The sequence below is a fragment of the Glandiceps talaboti genome, chromosome 3 (genome assembly GCF_964340395.1).
Source record: "Glandiceps talaboti chromosome 3, keGlaTala1.1, whole genome shotgun sequence".
Taxonomy (NCBI): Eukaryota; Metazoa; Hemichordata; class Enteropneusta; family Spengelidae; genus Glandiceps; species Glandiceps talaboti.
Window position 1 is genome coordinate 31,707,366 of NC_135551.1, and position 19,948 is coordinate 31,727,313.

The window sequence follows — 19,948 nt, forward strand, 5'->3', positions numbered from 1 at the left end:
GACAGATTTTGACAGATCTGACCAAACTCTTGACCGTACTTATAGTAAACTAGATAAATCGAACAGTAGTGTCAATCACCTATACGCCAAACCCAATAAACTTATAAACACCGTGGAGATGGAAATACCAGTTATGGGGTGAATGACAACTCAATGGACGCCGACAATCTGAATGAATTATACAGCAAACCAAACAAGAAAAACAAACGAGACCGAAATGATGCCGCAAATCAAGTTAGTGTTGACATTAGTGATGTCTGTAAGAGATCTGTTAATGGCATAAATGTAGACGAGTTGTACAGCAAACCAAACAAGATGGAGAAGAAATCCATTCCACCTGAGACGGAATTCGACGACTAGACGTCAAACAGTCTCCACTATAGTCATGATTTTGAATTTTAACAACTATAAGTTAGCATATGTTGTCATTTTTCGTTTGATCTATATGTGAAAGTATCATTTTTTACCAATGACAATGACACTGTATATATATGAAAGATAGCAAACAGCCCGCTTCAAGTTACCGTTCATCGGATCTGTTTGAATCAACCACATAGAAACCAATTAGAAACTACGCATTCTACGCTATTGCCATTTAATCTGGTTTATTTGATGCAATTTTTGGTGATAACTACATAATATCAGGAAATAGATGCGTACAAATTATCAGAGCTTTTCCTTTCGAGGGACTTTTATACCCGTATAGGTGAAGTAGTTTAAACTTTTAGTTCGAAACTTACAGTTATATGACACTTTGGATCATGCTTAATTTATTCAATTGATTCATTGATTCAATTGAAAATACAATTAAAAAATACAATTAAAAATACAATTAATTTATTCGCGAATGACGTGCTCTTAATTTAGTTATTCTTTTTTGAATGGATCGCAACATTTGTAATTAATTTTGAAAATAGTTTTGATATCAGAGTTTTTAATTTGTTCATAATTTCCTTTCGTTGTTTTGTGATTATTTCTGTGTCATATGTTATCATACCATTTGAAAGTCAGCTATGCCATAACCACGCGAGATGTTATTAAAATCAAATTGAAACACCATTTCAAGAGTGGCCATTGCTCTCTAAAGGTTTGTAATGGGGGGGGGGGGGAATCACCGTACACATTGTTACTGCCTGGTGTTCTGGAATTTTCTTTTGTGACATTCGTATCTGTTATTATTAAACTATGTTTTATGGTAAGATCAAACCAAATTGAAAGTATTCGTCATCAGCACTCTACCCACCCTTCTATTCCTTACACTTTGAGTGGAGTTGGAGAAGTACTGACAGAGGGCGCTGTTCATAGAAGACACAGAATAGATCTACCTGGATCTACCTATAGTTACATTTCTATGGGCTGTTGCTAACTTGGTGAGTGAGCCCATGGGGATAGAATGACTGCCTCCGCATGCGCTATGCCCAGGGCGCTATGCTTACTCAACTAGCATTTGTACTTCGTAGCCGTCATTATAACCCTAAGACCCAGTAGCCAAAGTATAGAATCATTCCGAAATGTGGAAGTACTCGGCAGTGACTCGGTCAATATGTGGATATAGGTACTTATGCCCTTTATCTGTCATAATGTTGACACATTGTTTGACATGTACGGGATTAGCAGTCCGCAGTCCCCTACCGGAGCTAATATTAAAGTTAGGTACTTCTCTGTTTATAGAGGAAGTCGTTCTTGTCATAGAATATGTATGAACAGTTTGGTGGAAGCAAAAACCAATAAGGAATCATATATATACCAGTAAGTCAAGGATTTGATTCCAAATTGACTGTAAATTACAGAGAAATTACACAATAACAGTATTGTTGCTTTCATCAACGTGGTGGTCTGGATGACCAGACTGTGAACGTGGTTTCTAACCCTAACCCTAACCACAACCACCAGTTAGGGTCAGGGTTAGGGTAAGGTTATGGTTAGATGAATCCTAACGATACTGTATAGGAACTAGACTATCAACGTGGCGACCTAATTCTGTTATCTTTATTGCTGAAAAGACGGAGTCACCAGATAATTTACTTCTTAGCAGTGTTATATGGTGCAATATAATTATATTATATTTACTTTAGCTAGTATTCCCAGGTCCGCCATTCTCTAAGTACAAGTAAGGGCGTGAAATGTCCTACTTCCCAATCAGTAAGCCTTTGTATCAATATTTATAACTATGGACAAGATACGTTATGGTATATCAACATTCACTGACAAAAAATACATTTTCCATTGGACTCAAAGTTGATGTCGAATATAAAAACCTCGACTTACTCAGAAGCATTGTGTTTTCACTAGCAAGAATCAATAACAAAGCCACAGAATATAGTAGCATAAATATAGATAGATATATAAATCAGTCCTATTTACGTCTATGTCTGAATTTGTTCAATGGATAAAGTTTGATTGCATTAGGTTAATTGATTTGAAAGAAAATACAACAAGAGTCAATGATGGTGTGAGCCTCGGTGTAAATAGAATGACGTAACAGCCTCTGTTTTGATCTCAAATGAAAATAAAGCAATCTGCTTATCTTGAAATCAAAGTAAAGAACAAGAGAGAGAGAGAGAGAGAGAGAGAGAGAGAGAGAGAGAGAGAGAGAGAGAAAGAGGGAGAGAGAGAGAGAGAGACCCCATCAGCTCCAACCCCACCCCACCCCTTCAAGTTCCATGAAATGTACATGCACAATCCTTTCAGTAATATTATTTTCCAGCTCGTGTATATATGCGTGTGTATTTATCTGGCCATGTTATAAATTTCAGTTCGGAAATGAAAGGGAAAATGAATTTGGGCTCACTTTTTACAAAGTGGCTCTCGGGGCAGAAAATGGGATGAGGGTGAGGGTCACATTTTACTTTGACTCATTGTATTGCCTAACTTTGTATAATATTGGTTTTTTTGTCATTCTATCGCTGCCACCGGTTCCAAATCCCATTGCTGCCATTTGGGTTAGGTTAGGGTTAGATATCCATAACATCAGCCTATATCAATGAAAGTGCTGCTGACAATCAATGTCATTAATTGTCAGTTGTGGTGTGAGGAGAGGAGTGGCTCTCACAGGTGTACATGTAAAACTAGTGTTTCAATCTAATCGTTGGGAGTTGAGGCCTTCAGCTCAGTCAATAAGATCGAGAGAATGAAACGTTCAAATGTGCAAAACAATGTCTAGTTGTAATGAAGCACATAAATCGATTGAGCGTGTTACTTAATCTCAGACCACTTTTAGTCCAAAAAAAAGCATCGGAACGATTATTGATTCTATGATAATTAGTATTTTTCACAATGAATATGTTTTTCTCTAAAAAAAACTACCAAAAACAAACCCCCAATTAACAGTCTGAAAGGCAGGTCACAGTCCTTCTAGATGGGATTTGAAAGTATTGTTAGGGAATGCACACCACGTGGCACCAAAGAAATTGTGTCCATAACATTTCCTTAAATATTGGTCACAGTCACTAATCATAGGATACAGAGATAGGGTGAATGCTATTCAGCTGAAATCGACCAATTGGACACCAGGAAATGACTTCACTTCTACGTACATGTCGGATACAAAGATTGGCCCTCTGGTCCAAATTTAGTATCATGTCAATATGTATGGTAATTGATGCACAGCATACATATAAGTATACGTATACATTGATGATGTCGATTGTTTTGGGACTCTGACCCCGGGCTCTGACCAACCATTTGAGGAGAAACCATTCTGAAACCGGGATATAGATTTGACTTCGAGAACACGGATACAGATATATATATCGTTTTATTTACCGACAATTCTTACATTGAAGGAGCACATGTAGGAACAGAAAAGCAAGACAATTCTGTTATTTATGTCGGAGAGGGAAAACGTATAATTATTTTCAGTACCAAAAAGAGCCCATACTCTTAGGTAACCCTTTTGAAATGGTCGAATCGATCAAACTTGGGCACGATTTGCAGGGCTACTTATGTAAACTTTAGTTACTGTTTGTCTTGTGTTTCTCTGAAAGCTATGTCTGCCCATGCCAAGCCAGAACGAATAATGTACATCAGTACTAGTACATGTATGTATAAGTTTATCCACTTTGGTCTGATATGTTTTGTATATACCTTTCTATTGTTGCTACCTGCATCAAGTGCCTACGAATTGACTATACTACATACGAATGATGTACATGCCCGATTCGAAGAGACCGACGTCTCCTCAGGAGCCTGTAGTGAAGCGGAAAAAACCGCCGGAGAATGTTATGCCGGTGTTGCTCGTCGTAAAACCAAGGTGGACGAAATTAGGGCTCGCGATAGTAATGTTTTATTAATCGACGGCGGTGACCAGTACCAAGGGACGTTATGGTTTTATTATTACAAGGGTATGGCTACTGCACACTTTATGGATTTCATTGAATACGATACGATGGTAAGTTACACACGATTGGATTGTCGTGCGCAATCGCAATACATTGCTGCTTATTATGTAAATTTTGATTGCAGCAGTTTTGAAGTATCATGAGACGATCCAGGTAGGTGTTATAATCATCAATCATTGTAGTTGCGTGTTTAGAGTTTTGCTTGCTATTTTAAAGACCTGTTATTGTTTGTTTGTTTGTTTGTTTGTTTGTATTTGTGTTTGTTTGTTTGTTTGTTTGTTTGTTTATGTATACATTTCTAAATGCCAGGGTTTCAATCCAAGGTCCTCACATTAGTGTTTATCAGTGCCTATGAGAACATCGAGCCTCAGCAATTTGCATAATGTATATGGAGACCACTGCATTTGGCTCTGCCTGTACATAACTGCGTCACCAACTCAGGGACAAACTCGTCACAAACACACGCACGCACGCACACACACGCACGCACACACACACACACACACACACACACACACACACACACACACACACACACACACACACACACACACTTTAAAAGCTTCATCCCGCATAGACTATCACAGACAATCAGGGACTTGAACAGTCTTGTCAAAGGACATGATAATCATAACAAAACAAGAACAATTCAAACAAGTAGTTACTGTATCAACATTGTCGAGAGCACTGAACAACAACGTCAAGGACTAATACAAAGTTTGTGCATACCACATCCTACTAATAGTCACTACAATAAAGTGACTATATGATAGTTCCATAAAGACCTTTGACTACAATAAAGTAACTATATGATAATTCCATAAAGACCTTTGACTACAATAAAGTGACTATATGATAATTCCATAAAGACCTTTGACTACAATAAAGTGACTATATGATAATTCCATAAAGGCCTTTGACTACAATAAAGTGACTATATGATAATTCCATAAAGGCCTTTGACTACAATAAAGTGACTATATGATAATTCCATAAAGGCCTTTGACTACAATAAAGTGACTATATGATAGTTCCATAAAGACCTTTGACTACAATAAAGTGACTATATGATAATTCCATAAAGACCCTTGACTACAATAAAGTAACTATATGATAATTCCATAAAGGCCTTTGACTACAATAAAGTGACTATATGATAGTTCCATAAAGACCTTTGACTACAATAAAGTGACCATATGATAATTCCATAAAGACCTTTGACTACAATAAAGTAACTATATGATAATTCCATAAAGACCTTTGACTACAATAAAGTGACTATATGATAATTCCATAAAGACCTTTGACTACAATAAAGTGACTATATGATAATTCCATAAAGGCCTTTGACTACAATAAAGTGACTATATGATAATTCCATAAAGACCTTTGACTACAATAAAGTAACTATATGATAATTCCATAAAGGCCTTTGACTACAATAAAGTGACTATATGATAATTCCATAAAGGCCTTTGACTACAATAAAGTGACTATATGATAATTCCATAAAGGCCTTTGACTACAATAAAGTGACTATATGATAATTCCATAACGGCCTTTGACTACAATAAAGTGACTATATGATAATTCCATAAAGGCCTTTGACTACAATAAAGTGACTATATGATAATTCCATAAAGACATTTGACTACAATAAAGTGACTATATGATAATTCCATAAAGGCCTTTGACTACAATAAAGTGACTATATGATAATTCCATAAAGACATTTGACTACAATAAAGTGACTATATGATAATTCCATAAAGGCCTTTGACTACAATAAAGTGACTATATGATAATTCCATAAAGGCCTTTGACTACAATAAAGTGACTATATGATAATTCCATAAAGACCTTTCACTACAATAAAGTGACTATATGATAATTCCATAAATGACATAGAGTAGTATTGCAAATAGACTGAACCATACAGATTACACGATTGGGAAATGTTATCTATTTTTATTTATCGATATATGGATTGAGTTCGCCTCCTGTATTAAATCACAGACAAGGAAAAAAATTGTTCTTTATCTGTGATCAAATTGAATCCTTATGACTCTTTATCTCTTTACATTTGATACACATACCGTTAGATACAAAGTGAAATACATAGTCTTGATTTTAGGAATCACCAGCATGCTAAACCGGAATTCGTGGTAAATCGATGACATAGGTCTAATACGTTAGATTTAGAAGGTCTGCCCCCTGCGTACCGACACCTTCCTTACCTTGTAGAGGCACCATTCGAGCATACGTATTAGGAAACTGCTACTGTGACTGTGTAGATAGCGGTTCACCAGACAGCTATGTATCGACAGATTCACGTGGTCAAGTCGTTGATAAGTAGTCGATAGTGGCAGGGTTGAGATTTAGAGTCTAGAAGTAGGTGACACATCGTTGTACCGTGCTATCGTGCTGATATCTGTAAACATACGTGTCAAAGTTATATGAATGTATCAACAATTGACTGCCAATTATTAGCTAAATCAAGCTTTGGAATTGATTTACGTCTAATTATAATATAATCAACAAAAACATCGAGTGATTTTTAGCACAACTGAACTGAGGTTCAGTAGTGCTATAGCCATGGTGAAATGTGTGTGTGTGTGTGTGTGTGTGTGTGTGTGTGTGTTTGAGAGTGTGTGTATGTATGTGTGTGTGTGTATGTATGTATGTATGTATGTATGTATGTATGTATGTATGTGTGTGTGTGTGTGTGTTTGTGTGTGTGTGTGCATTTTGGCTCGAACGTGATTCTTGGTGTGAGAAATGCTTTGACTCAGCCTAAAAATGAAAGGTTATTGTTTTAGTGATGTCATGAAATAATTAAATAATTTTTTATGGGCTACTTCACACCTCTATGTGAATGGCATCAAGATTAAGATCTGTTTGAGTTTTCTTGGAAACATATAGCACAGCTTAAACTCAAAACCACTCAACCGATCGCCTTGGCATTTGGTGGAGACAATTACTTTTGGAGTTTAGTTGTTAAATTGTTCAAATCAAAGGTGTATTCACAATATGATGATTCCATTGGCGATATGGAAATTAGGTCTAATAATCTCAAATTTGATCAAAAACTTAAATCTTCAAAACTACATAGTAAATGGGGCTGAAACTTGGTGGGAATGTTTCTGGAGGTGGTATTCTGCAGTTATTGCTCAAACCCATTTTGACACAACTGGCCTTAGCAACCATGACCACGCCCTTCGCAACACTGAAATGATTATGCATATTACAAAGATACAGATTTTTAAAATATATGCAAATATGCCTAGCAACAAGACTACGCCCATAGCAACAGCCAAATGGTGATGTTATTGCAAAGATGAAACCAGGGATGGGTAGGTAAGTGAATAACGGTTCCAAAAATGTAATCAAATATGCCTAACAACAAGACCATGCCCATACATCAACAGCCAAATACAGTTGTGCTATAACGCCATTGGCACTATTTGTATTGCTGTAATTTGGTTTTCTACCATGCCCCTACAAGTCCCGGGCTACAAGTATTATCTTTCTGAACTGTCAACATTTGCAATACAGTGTACTCAGTCACCGCGTGACGTGACCACGGTGCACTGTAGAAATGGATATAGAACGACATAGATTAAAACTAGTAATCTATAATAGGAGATGAGAAATAAATACGTACACCAGAGTGGTGTAGTTAATAGTAAGCAACGGAGAAGTTTGATACTGACTTCGTCGCCTACTTCAAGGTATGGAGTTGCGAAGCTAGCTGCTATTCTAAAATTACGTTATCTTGAACGTATACAAATAAATATATCATGTATGTATTCTATGCTATCACGTTTACAAGACGCTTATCAATGACGCATAGTCCAGAGAAGAACAAAAACATGCCACAAGACAGCTTAAATATTACATAACATCAAAATACAAACATAAAAACATTACAAACGGTATTTTAAAAGAAAAAGATTCCATGTAATATCACCATAGGGACATAATAAGGAGATTAAGCGAAGTTGTCCTAATGTCAGGTCAAAGTTGACCCGTCCGGGAGTTGACCCTACATCGTAATTTATCTTTGATTAGTTTTAGTTTAATGGTATTTGGTCAATCATTATGCTATCAGCAACGGATGATAAAGTCCTGCTGGCAGACAGAGTAACTTGGATATCTATAGGGACAATTTCATAAATTAATATGCCTAGCAACTAGCCCATGCCCATGGCAACAGTGAAATGATGATATATATTGCGAAATTAACAGTATCGATGGATAGGCAAGTGGATTTCAAGTATTCTTAAAGAACACATAAACAACACAGTTGTAGTAAAATACCATTGGCGCTATTTTTGAATTGTAATTTGAAAAAAGTTTAGCATTTCTATTTTGTATCTAATGCATATGTTCATAAGGGCTTAGTCTGTTCATATTTGTTCATGGGAATTTCATGGTATTTTTACTAACAAACTTGAAGTGTTGATTTCCTAGGCAACCACTGTTTGTATTAACATAGACTACTAGTTGTATAGTATACAGTACAATCTACCTATTTCTCATACATAATTGTCTGTATTTATTTCCTTTAAAATTCATCAAAAATGTTACATCAAAACTTCTCACTGACAATCGCTCGCCTTTGCTCGCAGCAGTAAAAAACCCCACCCTACCCTATTTTCTGAAGGCACGGTAATGGGAACTCATAATTTACTTTGCCTTTAGTATCTGTCTTTTTTCGTCCTATCTTTTGTACAAACACGAGGATATGTACTTATACACACCGTGACACATGAACCCGAGCCGGTAAGAAAGTATGAAGGTATGTTACTAGCAAATGAATCATGCTATACGTAATACAATATATAAGAAGACAACATGTGTGACATTGAAAGATTACAGGTGTGTCCGTTTATCCTAGGCTATCAGTAAGACTATTAATCGTTACTAGTATCTGTTTGTACAGTACTGTAGTACAGATTTCAGAGTGTACGGTTATGATTTGACATTGCTATAAACTAATCGGTAGTTTACTGATCTTTACTCACTTATCCAGCTAACGATTACTAACAGAGTTATTTTTAATCCACTAATCCATAGACGGGGATGTGATGAATATCCTCTCTATTTACCAGTCAATTCCGTAACGATCGTTACTAGGTCAAGATATGTAAGAGGAGAGGGGGTGAGACGAACATTTTTTTAAAATCCTATATATCACCTTCTTTCTAAAATGATTTCCAGCGAAAATGGTGATGAGGAAATATGGAAATCATACAATGTAAATCAAAACACCGACCACCCGTCTGTTCACCTTTGCTTGATTATGACGTCTACTATTTGACATGACAGGAGTCTCGGTTAAATATTATGTCAAAGGTTATTCACCAAATCTCCTCTCTATCACGATCGTAAAAAAAACACTGCCAACAGCATGTCTGCCCAGACGATGTCACCCACATGGCACGGACGATGTCACCCACATGGCACGTGGAAAGAAGAATTCCAATAGACAATCATCATTATGTTCCAGTTGAAGAGATAATATTTACACAAATTTTTCAAAACAAATCACACAAAATACCCAAAAAAGTACCAGTGAATATATATAAAATGTGCTATGTTGGTATATTCTGAAAATGTCAAATTATCTTTTTTTAAGTAGGCTAGAAGCATGGCAACTTCAAACTTGTTAAATGATAGTGGAACTTAGTACATGCAGTAATTAAAGCACATCGTGTTTTCACTTCAGAACACAAATTTCACGGTAACACACTGATAGACAGCTTTTGTTCACGAACAATATAAGATGAAATGATGCTGTGGCAACTCTTTCAAGTTGTAGTCAATTACAAATTAATTGCGACACGTAAAATTAATTTTGTCTTTATTTGTACTAAGAACTTTGATACTCTTATCTCAAATAACCCATCTCAGCGCAAAAAAAAGCGTCGTCTGACCGCTATACGGCCACTCACTAGTCTCTGGTAACCGTGATATCGCGATGAGGATGGATGTCAGAGAGAACAAATATTGATGGAGCAGTGCCAATGATAGAAAGATTTGGAAAGATACGGTTGTACATAAGTAAAACAATAATAACACACTAGAAATACATTCGAGTTTGGCTTTGTGGTCTTTACATTATGAATGTAAAATACGATAAGACTTAGTGTAAACTTGTAAAGCATATACAACGATGCGCATGAGCACAGAGTTGTATATCCTACTAATACCACGGCTACTTTTGTTATGATTTTTGATGATATTCATTATATATACAACTGTATTTCCATCGCTTATGTTCACACATACACTCACATTCACACACAAACCAGGTCACATTGATCGGTTGTCAATTACAACGTGATCGATAATCTGATATCCATATTATATCTATGATTGTTTTTAAATGATCGTAATTAGCCCTTATATCTAACATGTGGTGATAGATACGAGTAATGTCAAAAACAACTCATCTTTATTTCCACGAGGCTACTTGTCGCGCGAGAATGATCACGTGGAAGAACTTGACATGTCTAGTCTAGTGGACCGGTCGTACTAGTGGGGGTCGACTTTTTACGACAACGCTGCGTAAGCTAGGACTAGTTGCTAGATCTTCGGTCTTTCTTCTCTGTTCTGATACGATACGGTCGCTTTGCATGTGAAATCTGTCTTTTCCACTCCACTGGTATGTCTCCTTATTCGCTACCTAGTACCTGTCTCATTATTGGATTTCCTGTCTCCTTATTCGCTACCTGTCTCCTTATTCGCTACCTGTCTCCTTATTGGATTTCCTGTCTCCTTATTCGTTACCTGTCTCCTTATTCGCTACCTGTCTCCTTATTCGCTACCTGTCTCCTTATTGGATTTCCTGTCTCCTTATTCGCTACCTGTCTCCTTATTGGATTTCCTGTCTCCTTATTCGCTACCTGTCGCCTAATTCGCTACCTGTCTCCTTATTGTATCATTTGCATGCTAGTACGTTCATCGCTGAAGGAACACGTTGTTATCTCACGCGTCCAAACAACAAATGAAAATAAAAGTATTCACTCTAAACTTGCACGATGTTTATCTCATTATTATCCCATGTAATGCATGTTTGATTTTTACAGTATTATTAAAGAAGTTTTATCGATAATACTTTAAAGCTGCACTAGCTGCAACTGGAATGTGTTTTTTTTGTGTGTTTTAAAAAAAAAAAAAACGTTTTGTTTGATAGAGTAACTTACTCGTGATATCGTACTCCCTGAGCAGTATTGCGGCAACTGTAAGAAAACGCATTGTTGTCGTTGTATACACAATAAACCAAATCAAGTTCGTACCCAAAATGAGCGCCCTCAACGGTGATCACGATTTCAACATGTTTTCGGGCTGCTTATTGGTATCTGATTACCATTTACAGTGTCTAATTATTGGTCTTTTTAAAACAATTTTCAGTGGTTGTCTGCTCTAAAAATCATACTCCAGTTCCTAGTACAGTTTTAACATGGTGATAGTTTCAAAACCGAGTTTTCGCTCAAGACTTAACTTGCCACTGTACTACCTACAAATATTATTAACCACTAATTAACATATACAATATCTTTGTATAAGAATTATTATAGAATATATACATCTTTGGTTATTTGGTTTTTAAAAATGTCCCAGTTGCAGCTAGTGTAATATCTTCCACTACGGGATGTAATATTGAGCAATCAATCAATCAATCAATCAATCAATCAATCAATCAATCAATCAATCAATTAATTAATTAATTAATTAATCAACAATCAATCAATCAATCAATCAATCAATCAATCAGTCAATTACTTATTTTTAAAATGAGCATTGCCTTTCAACTTACAGGCCTTGGGGAACCATGAGTTCGACAATAAAATTGCTGGAATTGTTCCTTTCTTGGATAATGTGACGTTCCCAGTACTGAGTGCTAACATCGACGACACCGAGGAACCATCAATACAAGGAAAGTACAACAAATCAACTGTTTTTACACGTGGTGCAAAGAAAATTGCAGTGATTGGTTACACAACCACAGATACACCAATGATTTCGTCTCCAGGTAGGACAATATGTAAATGTATATGTTCTTTCATGACCAGAATTACAAAAACACCCTCGACCACTCTCTTTTTTTTTCAAGTCCATTCCACTTTCATGTACATGTATGTGCTTTAAGGGGAGATGTTCGGTTGTTGGCGCTCTTGTTAACCATTAGCTTACAAGAAGTACACGACGAATCTTTCAATCTACAGTTACTGCTGTAGTCCGAATGTCCTGACAGGGGCCGTACAATGGGATTGTAGTACGTAATACGGTCCATGTCAGGACATAGACTATTACTGTTGCAGCAGTATTGGTAACACATGCATGGTTGCCAAGTAATTCAGTAACACCCTGTCATGCATCACCCCATAAATTTATGAGTTACATGTGTAGAATTCGCGTTATATACACCGTGGTAGCCGTCATGTCAAAGTACGTTATAATACCTTGACGTAACGGGATGGATTGGACCGTTTCCAGTGAAGTCTAAGGTTCTGTATTATAACAAGAGACAGAAAATAATGAGAAGTTACAGCTATCATGGTACTACAAGCGGATATGTCGTCACAGCTATGGTGCTACAAGCTGTAATCTCGTCCCAGCTATGGTACTACAAGCTGTAATACCGTCCCAGGTATGGTACTACAAGCTGTAATATCGTCACAGCTATGGTACTACAAGCTGTAATACCGTCCCATCTATGGTACTACAAGCTGTAATATCGTCACAGCTATGGTACTACAAGCTGTAATCTCGTCCCATCTATGGTACTACAAGCTGTAATACCGTCCCAGCTATGGTACTACAAGCTGTAATCTGGTCACAGCTATGGTACTACAAGCTGTAATATCGTCACAGCTATGGTACTACAAGCTGTAATCTCGTCCCAGCTATGGTACTACAAGCTGTAATCTCGTCCCAGCTATGGTACTACAAGCTGTAATCTGGTCACAGCTATGGTGTTACAAGCTATAATATCGTCCCAGCTATGGTACTACAAGCTGTAATCTGGTCACAGCTATGGTACTACAAGCTATAATATCGTCCCAGCTATGGTACTACAAGCTGTAATCTGGTCACAGCTATGGTACTACAAGCTGTAATCTGGTCACAGCTATGGTACTACAAGCTGTAATCTGGTCACAGCTATGGTACTACAAGCTATAATATCGTCCCAGCTATGGTACTACAAGCTGTAATCTCGTCCCAGCTATGGTACTACAAGCTGTAATCTCGTCCCAGCTATGGTACTACAAGCTGTAATCTGGTCACAGCTATGGTGTTACAAGCTATAATATCGTCCCAGCTATGGTACTAAAAGCTGTAATATCACAGGTATATATGGTACTACAAGCTGTAATCTCGTCCCAGCTATGGTGCTACAAGGTGTGATAAAGTCCCACCAGTTTTAGTTTTATTTAAAAAACCGGTTATGTTTTTTTTCCTCATGCAGAGAAATTGGCATATGGTTAGTCCTGTACATGGAAATACACCTACTCAATTTGTCATTTTGAAAGGTGCCAGCACACACATTAGGATAAATATAATGATGATATATCAATTTTAAACATACAATTTGGGGTCATTTACTCGTAATACATTCATGTGTTTCTTATTCTAGAGAAATTAAAGTTTGAAGATGAAGTAGAATCGATCCAGACTGAATTAAACCGATTGAGAGCCGAAGACCCGACTATTGATATATTCATAGCTCTCGGTCATTCTGGAATTGACGTTGATCAGAAGATAGCGCAGGAAGTGGAAGGCGTTGATATTGTCGTAGGTGGACATACAAATACATTTTTGTATACAGGTGAGTTGAATGCTATAAATAATACTTCTGATCAACTTTTGAATGTTAGTTGCATATGCTATGTGTATGTATGTATGTATGTATGTATGTATGTATGTATGTATGTATGTATGTATGTATGTATGTATGAGTGTGTGTGTGTGTGGGGGGGGGGGGGTAGGTAGGTAGGTAAGCTTGTGTGCGTGCGTGAGTGCGTGTGTGTGTGTATGTATGTGTGTGTGTGTGAGTGAGTGCGTGTGTGTGTGTGTGTGTGTGTGTGTGTGTGTGTGTACGTATGTGTATGAATGGTATATATACAAGTGCAAGACATCACGATCGTTAGTTTTGAGGTACAACCCAAACAAATCTAGAAATTCATCTATGATCACGTGGACATATGCAAATTTAAATCTACAGACATATTTCACGTCATGCTAGATGTGGGCCTATTGGTTGTCTTATATGAAATATTAATCAGAAAGCGAAATTGTTGGCAGCATATCCATATTTCTTTCTGTCCACTTTGCTTCTGAGGAAGAAGAGTTTCTGCCCTCGAAAGTTAATGTCAAGTTGATATTGAGTGTTAAACATGACAATTTACTAGCTACACTTCCATTTTTCTTGTCACATAAGATAGTTTGAAATCATTATTACCTCCCAGTGTCAACTTTCTAATATGGCGTGTGTCCATCCATTGTCAGGCGATCCTCCGTCAACTGAAGTTCCTCTCGGTGACTACCCCATGGTTATCAACCCAGACCATGACCCTACTAAGAACGTTCTGGTAGTCCAAAGCTATGCCTATGGTAAATATCTTGGTGAACTGAAGGCAACATTCGATGACAATGGAGATATCACAGACTGGGGAGGAAATCCTATATTGTTGGACGACAGTGTCGTTGAAGGTATGTCTATTAACTACAAAGCATGAAAAACATTGTTGACTTTGTAAGGCTGTACTAAGTGTAACTTGCTATGCCACAGAAATCGATGAATATTGGATATATAATAATAATAACGGTTTATTTCCAAACGTTGTGACCTATAGATCAAATTACGATTGTTACATTACTTTTTAAAACACATGAAGGACAAAGACACTGCTGGTACCTAAAAAGTGTGGTAACATTACAATTAAAAAACAAATTACAATGACGAGACACACTAGAGACAACGACTATTTTGCAACAAATTGACACAGTAAACAACAGGACTGAGGTCTTTGCGTTATTACTTTAAAGTTTCTAACATTACTATTTCTTGTTGGGTACTTGTGATTTATAAGTGCCGGAACGTGGTGATTGAGTTTGTGGTCTGGTTTTAACACTTGGGCAGCAAACTTGCGACAGATATTCTGACGTCGAATCTCTAAGGACTCAAAGTTGAGACGTAATTGTGATTCCTTACAACAGGTACTAAAAGGATAAATGATTCTGAGAGCTCTCTTTTGAAAACGTTATGCAACTTTTAAAATCATCGTATCTCTTCGGCAAATGCTCTAATTATTTCAAGATCTGTTACCTCCCACAGAACAAGCTTCGAAAATTTCAAATTACGATATTAAAACCAATTCTCCTTGTGATTATTCTGCCACTGTATTCTAGATCCAGATACTTTACAAGAAGTAGAAATATGGAATGAGCCGCTGATAGAATTTCAAGAGGAGGTCATTGGAAAAACGAACGTATATCTTGAGGGCAGTAGAGAAGTGTGCCGACTCCAAGAATGTAACATGGGGAACATGATCCTTGATGCTTTAATTCACCAAAATATTAAAGAACCCGATGAACTTAGATGGAACCATGTCGCCGTAGCATTGTGGAATGGGGGTGGTATACGTGCATCCATTAAACAAGGTAATCTTGTATTCGTACAATTAATCCAGTTAGCGAAGGAAGCACTTGAGTTGTAACAGACGTTTACAGTAATGTTCTAACCGTTGAGGTAGTCCATCCTACCTCCATATACTATAATAAACAGTAGTCTGTCAGGTACGACCTAACGGGGCGCCACCACGCATCGGTCAACCTCCGACATTCACATGCCGGTGAGACCATACGCTCCTTGAAAAAGATTAACCAAACTAATAGCCCTGTGACACAATAATGTTATAATTTTTTCTCACTTTTCGTTTTAATCACACACCAGGTGATATTACCGTAGAAGATGTCGTTCTAGTCTTACCATTTGGAAATACGATAGATATAGTACAATTAAAGGGTGTACATTTACGTGAATCCTTAGAACACTCAGTAGAAAGTTACAATCCTGTAGTACAAGCTGGTCAGTTTCTACAGTTTTCAGGTAAGGCAACTTAAATGTACTAGTCTCAAAGCCGTTTGTGTTAATTAATACCTTTAGTAATAAATGCCACACCCTGAAATTTATATATATGTTGGTAACATTTTCCTTCGACAGAGATTACGCTAATTGCCTATAATCGGAGGAAACAGTGTACCGTCGTCGAGTACGAGTAAATTCAAAGTTAGCTGTGACGTAGGGTGGCCACGTGATTAATGTATTTTACATTTTTGTAATACTTTGAATGTGACGTCAGACGTAAACTGCTTATGACTTTGACAACAACTGATGTTCGTTCATTTTCGGGTAGTCTGCTGGCTTGCGAGAATTTGAGAAATACATGTATCTATTTTATAGAACACACACACACACACACACACACACACACATACATACATACACACATACATACATACATACATACATACACACATACATACATACATACATACATACATACATACATATACATATACATACATACATACATACACACATACATACATACATACATACATACATACATACATATACATACATACATACATACATACATACATACATACATACATACATACATACACACACACACACACACAATGTGGTTAAACTACCTTTTATAGTTACCTAACACCACTGTTAAACGTCAGCATATATAATTTTTTACAAAAATAAATACGGAATGCAACATAATAGATAATTTTAATAAACTTCCCGAATATGGAGTTTCTCCATCTCTAATCTGTTTTTGTTTTGTCTATTACTAGGTATACATGTGAAATATGACGTCACAAAACCAGTTGGTAGTCGAGTTGTTGACGCCAAAGTACGCTGTAGTGAATGTCATATGCCGGAATATCTTCCCCTTGATGATGATCAAGTCTATACAATTCTTACGTCAAACTTCATAGCCGATGGCGGAGATGGCTATACTATGATTCGAGATAATAAACTCGTACATGAAAGTGGTAAGTGGGGTGCAACACCAACTACTTGACCGATAGATTCGTCGCCGTCACCGTTGGCGCTGTTGTTAACGACGCCCCTTGATCGATAACGAATCTTCCAGTCTGAATCATTTTTAGTAGATCTGGCGGTGCACTCACAGGGTGCTCAGGCTCATTTAGTTCTGTTTACAAATATAAACAAAACAAAATAAACATACAAGTAAACAAAAAAACACACAAAAAAAACAAGTAAACAAACAAACAAACAAAATAAACTAACAAATGAGTAGATACATACATGAGTAAACGACAACAAACCAACGAACACCCAAACACCCCCCCCCCCCCGAAATGGTCACATATGGAAACCGTGGGTTATTTCCATATGTGACCATTGGGGGGGGGGGGGGGGGCAGTGTTTGGTTGTTCATCAAATTCTACAACTTTACGAGGACCTAGCCTACAAATCAATTCGAGCCTACATTTAGTATTTCTTATTATCCTTACTGTATTCTAGGTAACCTGGACTCCGAAACTGTGATAGAATACATCAACCAAGTTTCACCATTATTCGACAGCGTTGAAAATAGAATCGAATTCGTAACAGACACACCCTGTGAAATATCGACCGCCACAAGTACAGCTGTACAGACTGTCCTCGTTACAGCGTCTCTTTTCCTCTCTTTACTGCTAAGGTAGAATATGGGGAATAGTTTCCTTCAAAATCAAAATTCTTACAATTTCTTCAGACTGCAGTAACAAAGCTTGTTTCTGGTTCTTTGAAATAATGAAAGAAATTTGAGAAGATTTTGAAGTTTCGTTTTCGGTGAATTCAACAATCATTATTTTATCAAAGAGTTAACATTATTCAGCTTAACACATTAGATTCTGTAAAATGTTAACTTTGGTATCATTTTGACCTATATTTCAAAAATTGTAAGGTGACCTCGATTTTTCTTTGTTGTAACTACGAATGTTTTCGAATTGCCTTCACTCCAACTTCACTTTTAGTTGCATCAGTAATTATCATATGGGTTATTTGATCACCAATGTTATAAGTATGTGTATAAAAAGATGATGAAATACTAGAGTAGCATCTTTTTGGGACCAATCTTTTTTTGATCAGTGAAATAGAAATTACAAGAACATAATAAGCCTTTCATGTCTTTTAAATGTATTGTGAATATTTTCGTTTTGTAATACATTAAATATTTTGTCTAATGAAGTCTCGGGGTATTTCCATATTGCCTTCTTAAATGTGTTCTTTGTCATCCAATGTTACATCAGTACCATGTCTGGTAGCTGGTGACAAAAGTATTGATATGACATCAGTTGTGTTAAAATACAATTGACAGTACTTTACATCAATAGAACAAAAAACACTAACTTTACTGACTTAGAAATTTGGAATACAATGATTTTATTTACTCTGTTGTTCCATTTCAGAATAATTGTGTAGGAAAGAATTGTCCACTAATGACATGCATACAGATAAATAATACTGAAAACACACAACTTATAAATATCCACTAAAAAGTAATGAGATTGCACTAAGAGGTTATACAATGGTACAGCATTGGTAGTCAAATGTAAGACTTACAAGTATTGCAAATAGGAATATACTATAGTTTTCACAAAGTCTTATGTGGAAAAGTTCATATAAACAGTTGCAGTGAGACAATAATCCATCCATTCAATGGTGTTGAATAAGAAAGCCCTAATCTGTTGCTGCCCCCCCCCCCACTCCCATGGGAAAGCCCTCGTCTGTTGCTGCCCCCCTCTCCTACACCGGCACCCCCTTATTTTGTCATCACCCACTCATCCAGCCCCCCCCCCCCCTCCTACTCCCTCATCCCCTCATTTTGTCTTTATCACCCACTCATCCATCCCAAAATGCTAACATACAGTAGTTGCACATTACTATGTACTGCTGGGGTACAGTAACACTTTACGGTCACAAATCAAAACAGAAATAATGTCTTTCAAATGTCTACCATCTCTTGTGATCACAGTAACTATGGTTTTGATAAACCAAATACTGACCAACACTCCAGATCCAATCAAATGATGACAACCTAGAGTGAGAGGCTTTCATTGGCCAAGATGATACCAATCCTGAAGAGTTCACTTTCAAACACTGAGGGCGCTCTTCATACTAATGACATGCACACTTGTTAGCAGCAATGACATATAAAATGCTCTCTAAATTTCTGAACCAAAACTTAGAGATTAACCACATACTGGGTATCCAGAAATGTGCACTATAATATCTGAAATGATCTATTATCAGTGAAATGTGCATCAAATAGTAAATATTGCACAGGTATATTGAATTGTGTCTCTTAAATGTTTTTGTTGAATTGAATTGTAATTACTTGACATATGTAACTTGGCTACATTATAATATTGTGCTTATGGTCACTATTTCAGAAACATTCAAACCAAGTTATGCCCCTTGCAATAAAAGATCACAAAATTCCTCCAGTGAAAATTTGCAAACAGCACTAGTAACAAATGAATCATATGCAGGACCATGTCATTGT

At 36.8% G+C, this 19,948-nt stretch overlaps 1 protein-coding gene across 1 annotated transcript; it reads left to right on the forward strand.

Moving 5' to 3' along the window:
* The first annotated feature begins 3,988 nt into the window (after window positions 1-3,988).
* Window positions 3,989-18,104, forward strand: LOC144433385 (5'-nucleotidase-like). The gene is made up of 8 exons (XM_078121687.1): window positions 3,989-4,390; window positions 12,168-12,381; window positions 13,987-14,178; window positions 14,859-15,062; window positions 15,762-16,013; window positions 16,306-16,461; window positions 17,226-17,426; window positions 17,923-18,104. The coding sequence occupies exons 1-8, from the start codon at window positions 3,989-3,991 to the stop codon at window positions 18,102-18,104; spliced, it is 1,803 nt and encodes a 600-aa protein (XP_077977813.1).
* Window positions 18,105-19,948: the final 1,844 nt, after the last annotated feature.